Here is a 17,775-nt window from a genome sequence, read left to right on the forward strand (position 1 = left end):
TGGGGTCACAGAGTCAGACACAACTGAGAGCACACACCTAGGCAGGAGATGGGAGGGTGGGCAGAGGGGAGAAGCCAGCCTCAGGTGGCATTTCCAGCAGGCTCCACCCTTCCTGCAGCTCCAGTTCCCACACGACAGCCCACCCAGAATGAACAGCCTGCCTCCCGCCCCCACCCCACCCCACTTGGTCCCTGCAGGTAGGAGATGATGCTTCCTGCTGACGCTTATCTCCAGGGACCCCACTGCCCCTGTCTGGATCAGTCACTTGTATACAGCTTGGTTTTTGTCTTGCTGGTTAGACCCTGACTGATAGAATACTGGAGTGGGTAAACTTTTCCTTCTCCAGGAGATCTTCCCGACCCAGGGATCGAACCCAGGTCTCCCACATTGCAGGCAGATTCTGTACTGTCTGAGCCACCAGGGAAGCATCTGTCATCTTCCTGGTTAGACCCTGACTGATACAGAGATGATTTATTTTATACATCTTAGAACTGAGGTCCAAGGAAGGTGTGACTGTCTTAAGTTACACAGCCAAACAAAATAATAAGAAACATCTCCCATGTGTAAGGCACTGTGTTAGCTGCTGTGTAGAAGATACAAGTGTTAAAGTTTGAGGTCTTCCCTCAGGAGATCCCCGTCCAATGAGGGAAACGAGGTGTCCATATAAGCAGCCCCAAGACAAGACAGGATGTGCTAAGTGCCGTTAAAAATCAGAACAATGCTGGAAATCTGGGGGTGGGGAGGTGACAGGTGATGATGAGGGAAGGTTTCCTGGAACTTGAAAGCTAAAGCAGGTCCAAGAAATACACGGTAGGATTTTGGCAGGAAAGGTGGTACGGGCCTGAGGTTGGGGCCCATCGCTCTGGGTATAAGGAATGGCCAAAGGTGAGAGGAGGTGAGAGAGCAACACACGTGTCTCATTTGGAGCCCGGGGGAGCACTGGGCCGAAAGTTAGGGCAAGCGCATGATCTACTGTTGAAGCAGGGAGCAGGATGCTTTAGAGAGTGAGGAGAGACACGATTAACTTTTACACCAAAGAAAGGGTTCCCCGCTGGCTCCGGTGGTAAAGAACCCTCCTCCAAGCAGGCGACTCAGGACATTCGATTGCCAGGTGGGGAAGATCCCCTGGAGGAAGAAATGGGGTGCAATCCACCACAGCATTCTTGCCTGGAGAATCCCATGGACAGAGGAGCCTGGTGACTACAGTCCATGGGGTTGCAAAGAGTCAGACACGACTGAACATGTACACACACATACAACACATACACGCACACGCACACAACACATACACGTACATGCACACACGTACACACACACATGTACACGCACACGTACACACACACACGCAGGCAGAAGGTGGGGCTGACCCAGGCCAATTAGGAGCAGGAGGAGTTGCTGACCAGGTTGTGGGGTCCAGGTCATGAATGGCTTTGCATCCCAGCCTGAGGGGTTTGGACCTCACGCTCCAGTTCTGCGGGAAGCAGATGAGAGTGCCCATTTCGGGAGGAGAGGAAATTGTTCTGTAAGAGGCTCACCATGTTGCACAGGGTACCAGGGTGAGGCTGAGACGCCCCGCTCTCCTGAGGCCTCCGGCTAAGTGGGAACATCCCATCCTCCCCTAAGTCCTGCTCGACCTACAAGCACAGACACCTGGCTCATGGCAGGCACTTGAAAAAGGAGACGGAACGTGGATGGAATGAGACTTGCTTCCTTCCCTGGGGGAGCCAGCAACTTGGCCAAGAGATAAGACTTTCAGGTATTAAACAGGGAGCAAGATATGATTTGCAAACTTCAGAGTCATTGAATTCTCAAAGGCACCGTGGAGGCAGGGAGTGCTTGTGCCGGACTGGAGGGGAGAGGCCAGGGTGGCTTGGATCTCAGGGAACAGAGCCAGGAGCGGGTAACCTGAGCCCAGTGGGGAGGATTAGACTTGGCTGGACAGGGAGGAGAGGGGCACTCCAGGCAGATGTACAGGAGCGAGACCCAGCGGGTCACGGGTGAGGGTCAGCGAAGAGCCGAGCCGTGTGGGGAGCAGGCCCTGGAGGATGCGTGTTGGGGGCTGGAAGGCACGGAACTCTGCTCAGGAGCAAACTGCCGGGGCAAATCTGCTGTTCCTCTTCATTCAAGTGCAATCCTGAGCGGATGGCAGAGGCAGGGGACAGACTTGGTGGCCAGCCTGCCTGGGTTCACACACCGTCCGCTGTGTGATAGTGGACAATCGCTAGATCTGCACCGGGGCTGACGTGAGGTTACGGAGTTAATTCCTGTAAAGGGCTTAAAGCAGGGCCCGGCGCACACGAAGCTCTAAATCGGTGGTTCTCAGCCCTGCCCTAGAATCTCTTACAGTGCTTGATAAAAACTGCCAGCGCCAGAAGAGTCTTAGGGCAGGGAGACCATTCTGCAGGATGCAATACTGGTGGGCAGGTGTCATCAGGCATTTTCCCAAACCCATGGAATGTACAACACCGAGAGAGAGAGAGAGAGAGAGAGAGAGAGAGAGAGAGAGAGAGAGAGAGAGCTCTGATGCAAACCACGGACTTGGGCTGGTAACGGCGTGTCCGAGAGTCTCACCAGTTGTGACAGACTGCCCGCTCTGAGCAGGGATGTGGATGGTGGAGAGTCTGCACTGGGGATGGGGGCAGGGGGCGGGGGGCGGGTGGGGGGCGGTATGGAAACTGCTTTCGGCTCCAATGCTCTAAAAAATTAAGCCCGTTTGAAAGAGTAGAAAATATTCCCAGTGCCAGGGCCCCACCAAAACAAAACAAAACAAAACAAAAAACCAATGAAGCAGCATCTCAGTGATGGGCTGTGCTGCTGGCATTTTTCAGCCTCCCAGGTGACTGTGACGGGCAGTCAGGGCTCAGCAGGCGCTGAGCTAAACGGACATCGGCTCGGGGACCTGGTGAAGCAGGTGGGGGAGTCGCTCAGTGGACGGCAGAGGAGGGTTAGGGCTAGGCCCGGGCATGCCAGGGGGTGGCTTCCTGGCTCTCATTTGGCACAAAAGTGCTGAGCATGTGGCAGCTTTTTGAACCTCTAGGATCAAATGCAGACCAATCAGATATTCTGTGAACAAGACATGAGCACACTGGTTTCAGAAAGGAAACCGTTTCTTGGCCTTACTCCCAACAGGCTTAGTTAACAGACGACAGACCCCTCTTCTCAAAAGAAAACTCAAGCGAAGCTGGAAACCATCGCCACCAGCCTCACCGACAGGCCACCAAGCTGGCACAGGGTCCCAGAACCTCTCCAGAAATCTCAAAGGACATGGTGACAACAGCAAGGCTTCTAGATTAAATTGCAAATCCATCTATGAAAGACATGGCCTCTTGAGAGCAGGACAGAAAACCAGGCAACACTGGACCCTGGCTCGGAGGACCCAGTGCTCTTTCACGGAAGTCAATTAGCTTAGAATTCTGAAGGACTAACACTGTTATTTCATTTAAACACCCGACATGCTCCAAGACAAACCTGGATTTTCTCATCCAAACCTTTTTCCATCTCACCATTCCATTCTACCGGTTACTGGGGCCGTGCACCCTGGAGTCGGTCCTCCACTCCCTCCTAGCATCCGGTCCAACAGCAAAATATCCATTGTGTGAGATGGATCCAGAAGCTAGTGGCTTCCTGCCTCCTTCTCCAGGACCACCGTGGACCAGTTTTGTTGGTCCGTCTGACGTGTGACTCCCTCTCTCTTGACCCTATTCCATGAGATCACGGGCTTTGCTGCTGCTACCATGGGTCAAGGCCACTGCAGCAGGAGTGAAACAAAAGGGGTCAACCAGCTTCCTTGGGGAAAAAAAAGTGAAGAAAAAATATGAATGGGACATTTGAACAGACAGGGGAAACTGTGATTCTATGCCTGTCTGCTGCCGGTTAATTTCAAACCTTCAGAAATAGAAGCTGGAATAGTGACTGTAGTCAAAAACCCTGAATTCAGGATCCTTACAGAGGCAGAGACTGACGTCCCCTTGTCATCCTAGCAGAGAGAGATTAAACATTGTAGTCAAAAACCCTGAATTCAGGATCCTTACAGAGGCAGAGACTGACGTCCCCTTGTCATCCTAGCCGAGAGAGATTAAACAGTGTAGTCAAAACCCCTGAATTCAGGATCCTTACAGAGGCAGAGACTGACGTCCCCTTGTTACCCTAGCCGAGAGAGATTAAACACTGTAGTCAAAAACCCTGAATTCAGGATTCTTACAGAGGCAGAGACTGACGTCCCCTTGTTATCCTGGCCGAGAGAGATTGAACATTGTAGTCAAAAACCCTGAATTCAGGATCCTTACAGAGGCAGAGACTGACGTCCCCTTGTTACCCTAGCCGAGAGAGATTAAACACTGTAGTCAAAAACCCTGAATTCAGGATTCTTACAGAGGCAGAGACTGACGTCCCCTTGTTATCCTGGCCGAGAGAGATTGAACATTGTAGTCAAAAACCCTGAATTCAGGATCCTTACAGAGGCAGAGACTGACGTCCCCTTGTCATCCTAGCCGAGAGAGATTAAACAGTGTAGTCAAAACCCCTGAATTCAGGATCCTTACAGAGGCAGAGACTGACGTCCCCTTGTTACCCTAGCCGAGAGAGATTAAACACTGTAGTCAAAAACCCTGAATTCAGGATTCTTACAGAGGCAGAGACTGACGTCCCCTTGTTATCCTGGCCGAGAGATTGAACATTGTAGTCAAAACCCTGAATTCAGGATCCTTACAGAGGCAGAGACTGACGTCCCCTTGTTACCCTAGCCGAGAGAGATTAAACACTGTAGTCAAAAACCCTGAATTCAGGATTCTTACAGAGGCAGAGACTGACGTCCCCTTGTTATCCTGGCCGAGAGAGATTGAACATTGTAGTCAAAAACCCTGAATTCAGGATCCTTACAGAGGCAGAGACTGACGTCCCCTTGTTACCCTAGCCGAGAGAGATTAAACACTGTAGTCAAAAACCCTGAATTCAGGATTCTTACAGAGGCAGAGACTGACGTCCCCTTGTTATCCTGGCCGAGAGAGATTGAACATTGTAGTCAAAAACCCTGAATTCAGGATCCTTACAGAGGCAGAGACTGACGTCCCCTTGTTACCCTAGCCGAGAGAGATTAAACACTGTAGTCAAAAACCCTGAATTCAGGATTCTTACAGAGGCAGAGACTGACGTCCCCTTGTCATCCTAGCAGAGAGAGATTAAACACTGTAGTCCCTTTACAGTGATGCTGCCGGCATGTGTGTTTGGTCAGAGCAGACAACATTACAGAGGCCCTTGGTTTGGGGGAAAAAACTCTCTCCCCTCCTGCCTCTGAAGTGGTTAGGACTCTCTACAAATAAAAACAGTGCTTCAGTTCAGTTCAGTTCAGTCACTCAGTCATGTCTGAGTCTTTGCGACCCCATGAATTGCAGCACGCCAGGCCTCCCTGTCCATCACCATCTCCCAGAGTTCACTCAGACTCACGTCCATCGAGTCCGTGATGCCATCCAGCCATCTCATCTTCGGTCGTCCCCTTCTCCTCCTGCCCCCAATCCCTCCCAGCATCCGAGTCTTTTCCAATGAGTCAACTCTTCACGTGAGGTGGCCAAAGTACTGGAGTTTCAGCTTTAGCATCATTCCTTCCAAAAGAAATCCCAGGGCTGATCTTCAGAATGGACCGGTTGGAACAGTGCTTAGGAAAATTTAAACAAAGAAAAGCAAGATCTTCCTGGACCCAGGGATCAAACCTGGATCTCCTGCAATGGTAGCACATTCTTCACCATCTGAGCCACCAGGGAAGCCCCAGCGTTTGGACAATCCCCGGCATAAGATAGGCCTTCCATGAATCTTTTTTTTTTTAATTTTTGTCTGTATTGAATTTAGTACAATATTGCTTCTGCTTTTTTCCCCCAGTGTTTTGTGTTTTTGGCCATGATTTTGGTTTAAGATCCTGGATCAGGGATTGAACCTGCAACCCCTGCAGTGAAAGGTGAAGTCTTAACCACTGGACTTTTAGGGATGTCTGTGAATCCTTATTTTTAAAGGAAGTCCTCACGATCACTTCTTTTTGAGTTCTACTCTAGCAAGTGTGTTAGTAGACTTGTTTTGGAGAACAGCCCTAGCAGAATGAGATGCAGTGGGGGACAGGACACAATTCTTGGGTAATCTTAGCTTTGGCCCTAACCAGTTCTTAGGAACTTAGACGGGTCCCACGATCACTCTGGGTCTTAGGTTTATAAAGGAACTGGACTGGACCAATTGCATTTGACCAATTAAATCAGCATTTCTTGGGAGTATCATGTAAGTATCAGTATTTTTCAAGAGTTCCCTAGGGGTAAGGTATAGCCAGGGGCCAGATAATCCATAGAACAGGGCCTCTCACACTTTAATCACCTGGGATCTCATTAAAAGGCAGCATCTGATTTGCCAGACTCTGGCATTCTAACAAGCTTCCAGGGGAAATCAACTTTGAATGACAAGGCCTTGGAGTCGCTTCCAGCTCTGTGACTCCACCGTGTCTATGAAGAGTGAATGTGCCTTTATTAAATCCTCAGAAAAATACCAGTTATCACTTGACTGGCACCTCCATTTGAGCTGAGTTTGTAGGAAATGCCGAGCAGATCCCCCTGTGAAACTCAGTGGCTGTTTTAATTGGTTTTGCCTTATTTATTTTTTTTAATTGAAGTATAATTGTTTTACAATGTTGTGATAGCTTCTGCTGTACAACAACATGAGTCAGCTGTAAGTGTAAATACATCCTCTCTCTCTAGAGCCTCCTGCCCTCCCCTCTAGGTCGTCACAGAGCACCCGGCTGAGCTCTCTGTGCTTACAGCAGCTTCCCACCAGCTAGCTATTTTACCCATGGGCTTCCCTGGTGGCCCAGAGGTAAAGAACCTGCCTGCCCATGCAGGAGGCATGGGTTCTACCCCTGGGTCAGGAAGATCCCCTGGAGAAGGAAATGGCAACCCACTCCAGGATTCCTGCCTGGAGAATCCCGTGGACAGATGAGCCTGGTGGGCTACAGTCCACAGGGTTGCAAGAGAGTCGGACATGACTTGACTGAAGGCGAGTGTACACATGTCACTCCTAATCTCCCAGCTCCTCCCACCCTCTCCTTCCCCCAGCTGTGTCCCAAGTCCTTCTCTGCGTCTGCATCTCTATTCCGACCCTGCAGGCAGGCTCATCAGGACCATTTTCCTGGATTCCATGCATTACGCACTCACATACAGCATTTGTTTGTCTTTCTGACTTACTTCACGCTGTACGACAGATTCTGGGTTCATCCACATCACTATCATCGACCCAATTTCATTCCTTTTTATGGCTGAGTTGGTTTCGCTTTTTTAAAAAACTAGTTGCTCGACCCAGCCAGGAGGAAATAGTGCAAAAACAGACTGGAGAACTTCTCTCTCAAAAGCAGCCTAGGAGACTGTGGTCAGGGAAGGACCCGTTCACAATGCGATCGCTTCTCTTTGCCTGCAGCTCTGTTGTCGGAGCCTTGGTGCCAGCTGCCTCCCGCTTGGTCCTCTTCCCTGGCCCATCTGCCTTGCTCCCATATCACCCGGAGCCTGCTGGGTGAGCCAGCCCGGCAGTTGGCAGCAGACAGGATAGTGGGGAGCCGGCACAGTGCCCGGGGGAGCAGCCCCTCGCCGGGGGAGGGGTAGGCAGGAGTGGCAAGGAAGAAGCGTCCCACAGCTGGGGCAGTGGCGCAGGGAACCAGGAATGACAAGGCCAGAAAGGGGGCGGCCACAGAGCGACCAGAAGCTCAGGCTCCCGCAGCTTAGTGGGACCGGAGTCACTGGCATGGTGGCCTGGTCCTGCGGCTCCTGCAGGAGGCCTCTTAACAGTCCCTATCTGCACACCCCCTTAAACAGCACAGCCCCCAAAGGACCGGCAGGCTGACCACCAAGAAGCCACCATGGTTCAAATCCTTCCCCCGAAACTCAGATGGCCGTCCGAGGAATGGCTCTCTGGGGAGAAAAAAGCAAACTGACAAGGACAGAGGAACAGGAGAAACGCCTGCAGAGTTTATTGAACTCGCACATGTACGTGGAGCCTTCACAGGAGAGTGGAGACCCAGAGAAGTGAGCAGAACAGGAGGCTTTTACGCGGGGTCGGCACAGAAATGATAAATTTGCGCAAAGGACTGACAAGACAGAAGGTGTGAGCTGTGGACAGTGAATGGCGAGGAGGTCACGGGAAGACACGCGTGACTCTCATGAGGTTTGTTTGTACAGAATTCTTGCCCCAGTTTCCCCGTCTCTGGTGATAAGAAGGCCTTCTCTCCTCCAGGTACAGGGAATGCACCTTTCACAGGGGAGTTTTATTAATAGGACCTCTTTCCGGGAAGAATGGTGATGGGGGAAGGTCAGAATGATCTTTCTGCTTCTTTCATTTTTTTAAAATTCCTTCAACTTAAGGTCTTTCACATGCCAAGGTTTTGTATTTGGGGGTGGCGCATCCTACATGCCATCAGCTCTTTCCCCTCCCCTCAGATGAAGATTCAGTAAAGAACAGAACAAATGCACCATATAGGCATTGCGTAATTCATCCCACAGAGCTCACTGTCCCGGGGGCTGGGGGTGCAGCAGGGAACACATCGGACAAGTTTCTGCTGTCCCCATGGAACCTACCTTCAAGCTGAGGGGAAACTATGACAAACAAAAATACAAATAAATGCAGATCAAGGACTGGAAATAACCCCAGGTGTCCAAGCACGAGATAACAAATTCTGGGTGATCCAAACCACGAAACTCGGAAACATTGCTCAGCCATAAAAGGAGGGAACCACTGATACACCAAACGACACAGATGATTCTCGAATAATTACGTGGCATGAAAGAAGCCAGATACTAAAGAGTACATGCTCTATGATCTCATTTAATTATAAAAATTCTAGAAAAAATTAAGCGAGTCTCCAGGAACCACAAGCTTGCTGTATTTGGGGGCGTGCATAGAGGGCCAGAAAGTGGGGGTGTAAAGGGGCATGGAGAGACCCTTTAGGAGACTAAATGTGTCTATTCTCTTGACGGTGGTGATGGTTCCGTGGCTGCATGCACGTGTCAAAGCGCACCAAACTCAACACTTCAAATGGGAAGAGCTCACTCTGTGTCTATTACACCTATGCAAAGCTGAAATTCTGAGTGTGCGTGTGTGTGCGTGTGTACCCATATGTACATACATTACATCATGTGCTACGTGAAGACTGAAGCAAGATAAGGAAGGCAGGACATGCTGGGGGCAGGTGGTGCTATTTTAGATGGTGGGTCAGAGGTCTCAGGTGATTTTGAGCAGAAACCTGAAGGCAGTAAGAGAACTAGCCACGGGGTTATCTGGGGAGAGAACATTCCAGAAGAAAGAGCAAGGACCAGGGTCTTGTGGGAGCACCCTAGGCCTGAGTAACACTGGAGCTCAGGGATGGCTCAGAATCTAGTTAATGATCAAGGTCTGAACCGAATCATTGCCCCAGGCTTCACATAGAGTCTTGCATCTGTTCTGCCTACCTGGGGAGAGTCCATGCCTTTGGCTAGGCTTCTCAACACTTATAGGACTTCCCTGATAGCTCAGTTGGTAAAGAATCCGCCTGCAAGGCAGGAGACACTGGTTCGATTCCTGGGTCAGGAAGATCCCCTGGAGAAGGAATAGGCTACCCACTCCAGTATTCTGGCCTGGAGAATCCCATGGACTGTACAGTCTGTGGGGTTGCAAAGAGTCGGACACGACTGAGTGACTTTCACTTCACTTCTTAACACTTATATAAGCCCTTATCATTCTAAACCAGCTCTGGAATCACACTAAGATTCTCATTCAAGAATTCTAAAGGCTTCCCTGGTGGCTGAGTGGTAAAAAATCTGCCTGCCAATGCAGGAGACATAGGTTCAATCCCTGATCCAGGAAGATTCCACATGCCAAGGAGCAACTAAGCTCATGACAGCAAGTACTGAGCCTGTGCTCTGGAGCCCATGCTCTGCAACAGGAAAATCCACCGCAGTGAGAAGCCTGAGCACCACAACGAGAGAGCAGGCCTGCAGCAGCGCCCACTCGCCACAGCCAGAGAAAATCCATGCAGCCACGAAGACCCAGCACAGCCAAAAAATAAATATATTAAATTATTTTAAAAAAGAATTCCGAGATCCATTTGGCCCCCATCTTCTCTAAAATGGGAAGGTAACCTAATCCCACTTTCAAACTCCCATGACTAAGAGTGACTAACTATCTAACAAAACACAGAAGACTCTGAAAAAAAGTGAACATTTACCTGGCATTTGCTCAGTACCAGGCACTGTTCTAAAAACCTTCTATGTATTATCTCAGGACATCTTCCCCCAGCCTTGCAAGGTAGATACTATTATTATTCCCACTTTACCCTTTATGGGGCTTCCCTGGTGGCTCAGAGGGTAAAGCATCTGCCTGCAATACAGGAGACCTGGGTTTGATCCCTGGGTCAGGAAGATCCCCTAGAGAAGGAAATGGCAACCCGCTCCAGTGCTCTTGCCTCGAAAATCCCGTGGACAGAGGAACCTGGTAGACTACAGTCCATGGGATCACAGAGAGTCGGACACGACTGAGAGGCCCCGCTTTCTCTCTTTCACCCTTCATAGATGCAGACGTGCCCAGTCAAGAAGCAGGCTGACAGTTGAACCTGGGAGGTTATGACTCTGAAGCCAGCCCTTGTTAAACACCCACTCATGGCCTTGCAGAGTGCCGCAAATCTCTGATTCTTAACCAGTGGTCCCACATATACCCCTACTGGCCTGGTCCAGGCCTGACCCTGTGCATGGTTGGGATACCTTCCAAATTTGGAGCAGTGCTATAGACTGAATTGTGTCCCCTTCAAATTTATGTGTTAAAGCCCTGACTCCCAATATGATGGTGTTTGGTAACAAGGCTTTTGAGAGGTGATTAAGTTTAGGTGCGAGCCAGCGCACTGAGCACAGGCGGCTGCGAGCCAGCGCACTGAGCGGGCCGGCACACTGAGCACGGCCAAGAGGAGCTACCCCATGTCCGAGGTCAGGGGCAGCGGCCTAGAGTGCCAGGCTGCGATGGTGCAAGAACGGCCAAGAGGAGCTACCCTGCGTCCAAGGTCAGGGGCAGCGGCCGGGAGGAGACACCCCACGTCCGAGGTCAGTGGCGGCCGGGAGGAGACACCCTGCATCCGAGGTCAGGGGCAGCCGGGAGAAGCCACCTCGCACCCGAGGCCAGGGGCAGTGACCCTGAGGAGCCACCCTGAGCCCGAGGCCAGGGCTGGCAGCCAGGAGGAGCAACCGGAGGAGCTGGTGGCTACGCAGGCGCAGGAGGGCCTAGAGGAGCTATCCCATGTTGAAGGTCAGGAACGGCGGTGGTAAGGAGATAGCCCTCGTCCAAGGTAAGGAGCAGTGGCTGTGCTTTGCTGGAGCAGCGGTGAAGAGATACCCCATGCCCAAGGTAAGAGAAACCCAAGTAAGATGGTAGGTGTTGCAAGAGGGCATCAGAGGGCAGACACACTGAAACCATACTCACAGAAAACTAGTCAATCTAATCACACTAGGACCACAGCCTTGTCTAACGCAATGAAACCAAGCCATGCCCACGGGGCAACCCAAGACAGGCGGGTCATGGTGGAGAGGTCTGACAGAATGTGGTCCACTGGAGAAGGGAATGGCAAACCACTTCAGTATTCTTGCCTTGAGAACCTCATGAACAGTATGAAAAAGCAAAATGATAGGATACCAAAGAGGAACTCCCCAGGTCGCTAGGTGCCCAATATGCTACTGGAGATCAGTGGAGAAATAACTCCAGAAAGAATGAAGGGATGGAGCCAAAGCAAAAACAATATCCAGCTGTGGATGTGACTGGTGATAGAAGCAAGATCCGATGCTGTAAAGAGCAATATTGCATAGGAACCTGGAATGTCAGGTCCATGAATCAAGGCAAATTGGAAGTGGTCAAACAAGAGATGGCAAGGGTGAGCGTCAACATTCTAGGAATCAGCGAACTAAGATGGACTGGAATGGGTGAATTTAACCCAGATGACCATCGTATCTACTACTGCGGGCAGGAATCCTTTAGAAGAAATGGAGTAGCCATCATGGTCAACAAGAGAGTCCGAAATGCAGTACTTGGATGCAATCTCAAAAACGACAGAATGATCTCTGTTCGTCTCCAAGGCAAACCATTCAATATCACAGTTATCCAAGTCTATGCCCCAACCAGTAACGCTGAAGAAGCTGAAGTTGAACGGTTTTATGAAGACCTACAAGACCTTTTAGAACTAACACCCAAAAAAGATGTCCTTTTCATTGTAGGGGACTGGAATGCAAAAGTAGGAAGTCAAGAAACAACTGGAGTAACAGGCAAATTTGGCCTTGGAATGTGGAATGAAGCAGGGCAAAGACTAATAGAGTTTTGCCAAGAGAACATACTGGTCATAGCAAACACCCTCTTCCAACAACACAAGAGAAGACTCTACACATGGACATCACCAGATGGTCAACACCGAAATCAGATTGATTATATTCTTTGCAACCAAAGATGGAGAAGCTCTATACAGTCAACAAAAACAAGACCAGGAGCTGACTGTGGCTCAGATCATGAACTCCTTATTAGCAAATTCAGACTTAAATTGAAGAAAGTAGGGAAAACCGCTAGACCATTCAGGTATGACCCAAATCAAATCCCTTACGATTATACAGTGGAAGTGAGAAATAGATTTAAGGGCCTAGATCTGATAGATAGAGTGCCTGATGAACTATGGACTGAGGTTCGTGACATTGTACAGGAGACAGGGATCAAGACCATCCCCATGGAAAACAAATGCAAAGAAGCAAAATGGCTGTCTGGGGAGGCCTTACAAATAGCTATGAAAAGAAGAGAGGCGAAAAGCAAAGGAGAAAAGGAAAGATATAAGTATCTGAATGCAGAGTTCCAAAGAACAGCAAGAAGAGATAAGAAAGCCTTCTTCAGCAATCAATGCAAAAAAATAGAGGAAAAGAACAGAATGGGAAAGACTAGAGATCTCTTCAAGAAAATTAGAGATACCAAGGGAACATTTCATGCAAAGATGGGCTTGATAAAAGACAGAAACGGTATGGACCTAACAGAAGCAGAAGATATTAAGGAGAGGTGGTGAGAATACACGGAAGAACTGTACAAAAAAGATCTTCACGACCCCAATAATCATGATGATGTGATCACTCACCTAGAGCCAGACATCTTGGAATATGAAGTCAAGTGGGCCTTAGAAAGCATCACTATGAACGAAGCTAGTGGAGGTGATGGAATTCCAGTTGAGCTGTTTCAAATCCTGAAAGGTGATGCTGTGAAAGGGCTGCACTCAATATGCCAGCAAGTTTGGAAAACTCAGCAGTGGCCACAGGACTGGAAAAGGTCAGTTTTCATTCCAATCCCAAAGAAAGGCAATGCCAAAAAATGTGCAAACTACCGCACAATTGCACTCATCTCACATGCTAGTAAAGTCATGCTCAAAATTCTCCAAGGCAGGCTTCAGCAATACGTGAACCGTGAACTTCCTGATGTTCAAGCTGGTTTTAGAAAAGGCAGAGGAACCAGAGATCAAATTGCCACCATCCGCTGGATCATGGAAAACGCAAGAGAGTTCCAGAAAAACATCTATTTCTGCTTTATTGACTATGCCAAAGCCTTTGACTGTGTGGATCACAAGTAACTGTGGAAAATTCTGAGAGAGATGGGAATACCAGACCACCTGACCTGCCTCTTGAGAAATCTGTATGCAGGTCAGGAAGCAACAGTTAGAACTGGACATGGAACAACAGACTGGTTCCAAATAGGAAAAGGAGTATGTCAAAGCTGTCTATTGTCACCCTGCTTATTTAACTTCTATGCAGAGTACATCATGAGAAACGCTGGCCTGGAAGAAACACAAGCTGGAATCAAGATTGCCGGGAGAAATATCAATAACCTCAGATATGCAGATGACACCACCCTTATGGCAGAAAGCGAAGAGGAGCTAAAAAGCCTCTTGATGAAAGTGAAAGAGGAGAGTGAAAAAGTTGGCTTAAAACTCAACATTCAGAAAACGAAGATCATGGCATCCAGTCCCATCACTTCATGGGAAATATATGAGGAAACAGTGGAAACAGTGTCAGACTTTATTTTTGGGGGCTCCAAAATCACTGCAGATGGTGACTGCAGCCATGAAATTAAAAGACGCTTACTCCTTGGAAGGAAAGTTATGACCAACCTAGATAGCATATTCAAAAGCAGAGACATTACTTTGCCGGCTAAGGTCCATCTAGTCAAGGCTGTGGTTTTTCCTGTGGTCATGTATGGATGTGAGAGTTGGACTGTGAAGAAGGCTGAGCACCGAAGAATTGATGCTTTTGAACTGTGATGTTGGAGAAGACTGTTGAGAGCCCCTTGGACTGCAAGGAGATCCAACCAGTCCATTCTGAAGGAGATCAACCCTGGGATTTCTTTGGAAGGAATGATGCTAAAGCTGAAAGTCCAGTACTTTGGCCACCTCATGCAAAGAGTTGACTCATTGGAAAAGACTCTGATGCTGGGAGGGATTGGGGGCAGGAGGAGAAGGGGACGACTGAGGATGAGGTGGCTGGATGGCATCACGGACTCGATGGACGTGAGTCTGAGTGAACTCTGGGAGATGATGATGGACAGGGAGGCCTGGCATGCTGTGATTCATGGGGTTGCAAAGAGTCAGACATGACTGAGCAACTGAACTGAACTAAATTTAGGTAAGGGTGAGGGTGGGGCCCCCATGACAGGATTAGTGCCTTCACAAGAGGAGAGAGCAGAGAGCCTGTCCTCCCCCAACCACTTTCTCTCCCTTTGCCATGTGAGGAGACAGCAAGAAGGCAGCTATCAGCAAGCCCAGAAGAGGGTCCTCACCAGAACCCAACCCTCCTGGCACCCTGATCTCAAGCCTCTAGAACCATGAGAAATAAACTCCTATTGATTAAGCCTCCCAGTCTGTGGTATTTTTGAGCTCATACAGGCAAGGTCAACAGATAATGCCATATCCAAACACCTCTCATGTATCGAGCTCATTCCTAGGTTCAAGGGTGGCTCAGGTGTGGTTTGGAAGGGGTCCTGGGAGGGTCCAGAGCATCAGGCTTCCTCATCCACATGCGTGGGACTCAGCCTGAGGCTTGGGCTAATGGCTCAGGAGCTGAGAGGTTGAAGGTGCTGGGATTGGTCCAGCCTTATAGGATTCATAGAAAGGGAACCAGTGCCTGGGTTTTGGGTTTTGAAGCAGACAAGCCAGGCTATCAGAAGTGATAGAGTCTGAGGCAGGGGTCCAAGGCAAGCATGGAATTCTAAGACAGTGAAAGATAGAGGGTGGTGGGGAGGGCAGGAGAGGCTTCCAGGGGCGATGAAGCAAAAGTGGAGGTAAATTTCATGGGAGACCTTTGACAGGGAGAAAACAGGGCTACGTTGGTCAGGACAGAAATAAGTTCCCAATCAAACTACGTTCTTAGTCCCATCCCTCCCTGCATCTCCCCTCAGAGCTGAAGCAAAACCTTTCTGGGACTCATAAGACCTGATTCAGTTCCAGTTGCCCTAACTCACTGTCAAGTAACTTAAAAAAATTTTTTTTTAATATTATTTATTTATTTGGCTGTACTGGGTCTAAGTTGCAGCACACAAGATCTTCAGTCTTCAGTGAGGCATGCAAAGATCTTTAGTTGCTGCACATGGGATCTTTTTTTAGTTGCGGCATGTGGAATTTTAGTTCTGGTTCCCTGACCAGGAAGGGAACCTGGACCCCCTGCATTACAAGGCAGAGTCTTAACCCCTGGACCACCAGGGATGTCCTCAGGTAATGTCTCTATGAGGTTCACCTTGAAAGAGGACGTCAACATTGGTCAGATGATCACTAGTGCAGGAATTTCTGCATCAGCCGGACTCTCCATCTTCCCAGTTCTCAGAAACTCACCCCATGATTCTGGGATTACAAAGGCAGAGTGAGCCCCACTTGGCCCATGAACTTCCCTCATGTTACTGGTCTTCTCCAATTTCTCAGAAGGTGTCAATGGAGGGGCCCTTCCAGAGCCATTCAGCGTGTGTCCAGTTTCCAGTGCACCTTTATCTGGCTATCCCACCATCTGGGGAGGGACTCTTGGACTGGTCTGTCACCTCAGAGCTGTGGATCTGCCCTAAGAGCCAACACTGTGGTGGGAGCAACCACCCAAGTCCTGTCCCAGGAAAGAATGAGCTGGCACACAAGAAAGGTTGAGCATCCAGTGGCGTGGCCCTGTCACCATCCACTCCTCTGAGACACTCACCTCTGAAGTTAAAACCGGAAAGTGAAGACAGGCAGCAGATTATCAGCACGGCCTTATCATCCCAGGGACCAAATGGGTGCTTCTCATCAGACCCTTGCGACTCACTGAAAAACTGTTCCTGGCCGTGGTCGGAGGAACAGCCACGAAACACAGCAGCTGAATTCATTCAGGAAGAATGCTGCAGGAGCCCGCCCTGGCTCCATGCTCGGACACAGAGCCATCCTGGTGCCAGAAGCACTAGCACTCATCTTTAAGATTTGTGACACCTACTTAAGCTCACGGGAACACAAAGTTCACAAAATGCTTTCCAACCTCGGATGAAATGCCTTTCCCTCTTAGCCAAATTGCAGCAAGCTTCAGTCATCTTTATTTCCACCCAATGAGTCCTTTATCAAACATGTTAATTACATTTTCTTCTCCAAGAGGGAAATAGCAGATGGGGGAAATGCTGCCAAACTTAGCTGCCTTGCTTACCTCTAAATTGCCCTGTTTTTAATCAGTTCCAAAATTATAGTTCGATGTCTGCCTGCCAATGTAGGAGACACAGGAGATGCGGGTTCAATCCCTGGGTCAGGAAGATCCCCTGGAGAAGGAAATGGCAACCCACTCCAATATTTTTGCCTGAAAAATCCCACGGACAGAGGAATCTGGCAGGCTACAGTCCAAAGGGTCGCAAAGAGTCAGACACAATTGAGCATGAGCATGGCTTGGCGTGTTGGGGAACATGTTCAAATTGCACAAAGTAACAATTTTAAAGAGTATTCTAAATTCTTGGCATGTGTTGATTTAATCCCTGGGTCAATCATTTAAAGCAGATACTATCTTTACCTCTATTTTATAAGTGAGGAAATGGTGACCCAGACAGCTTAAGCAACTTGCCCAAAATGATATGGCTTGTAAGAGGCAGATCTGGGATTTAAATCCATATTCAGTTTTGGATCCAAATCCTTGCTTTCAATGGTGGATACAATCTCCTGTCCTTTGTAAGCGAAGTTGATGGTGACCCTTCTACCTGCAGCAGGATGTGTTCCTTGAGGTGTTTCTTCCAAAAATAAAGATGCTCTCATTTTTTAATTAAATACTTTTCTATTTTTGACTGCCTCTAGTCTTAGTTTCCAGCATGCAAAGTCTTTCCTTGGGGAGCGTAGACTTCTCTCTAGCTGTGGTCAGACTCTAGGGTGCGTTGTAGTTGTGTGTGTGGGCTCAGGTGCCTGAGGCATGTGGGATCTTAGTCCCCAACCAGGGATCTAAGCCATGTCCTCTATATTGGAAGGCAGGTTGTTAAGCACTGGATCACCAGGGAAGTCCCCAGAATGGAGGTATTCTTAACTGACTGACCTCTTCTCGTTTGCCCAGCCTCATTCATGACCAACAACTCATGTTTCTGAGATGTCTGAGAAAGAATTTGGGTTTCCCTGGGTATAGAGATAGGCTGAGAGCCCCTCAAGGGCCAAAGTTGGGCTCAGACAACAAGCACTTATGAACAACCCTCTGCCAGCTACAAACCAGAGTGGCTTCAGGAATTTAACAGTGCCCCCAAGACTCCTAGCATCTG

The 17,775-nt window shown here is 49.1% G+C and overlaps 2 protein-coding genes across 13 annotated transcripts in view; one reads left to right on the forward strand and one right to left on the reverse strand.

Annotated features, from left to right (window-relative positions):
* The window catches only part of ALPK2 (alpha kinase 2), a 140,920-nt gene that overhangs the window by 97,286 nt on the left and 25,859 nt on the right, over nucleotides 1-17,775 (reverse strand). The gene's annotated exons all lie outside the window — the stretch shown is intronic.
* Nucleotides 1-17,775, forward strand: part of LOC105604560 (craniofacial development protein 2-like) — a 47,970-nt gene that overhangs the window by 11,683 nt on the left and 18,512 nt on the right. Inside the window, exon 4 of one of the 9 annotated variants that reach the window (XR_009598259.1) lies at nucleotides 378-2,493. The exons of 7 other annotated variants lie outside the window; for them this stretch is intronic. Coding sequence is in view for 1 of the 2 variants with exons in the window: in XM_060405568.1 (XP_060261551.1) it covers nucleotides 11,750-13,066 (1,317 nt within the window). In the remaining variant the exon portion in view is untranslated. Of the gene's footprint in view, nucleotides 1-377; nucleotides 2,494-3,129; nucleotides 17,300-17,775 lie in introns of those variants that run through there. One more of the 9 variants, XM_060405568.1, reaches the window with a different exon arrangement.

This window comes from Ovis aries, chromosome 23, assembly GCF_016772045.2.
Source record: "Ovis aries strain OAR_USU_Benz2616 breed Rambouillet chromosome 23, ARS-UI_Ramb_v3.0, whole genome shotgun sequence".
Classification (NCBI taxonomy): Eukaryota; Metazoa; Chordata; class Mammalia; order Artiodactyla; family Bovidae; genus Ovis; species Ovis aries.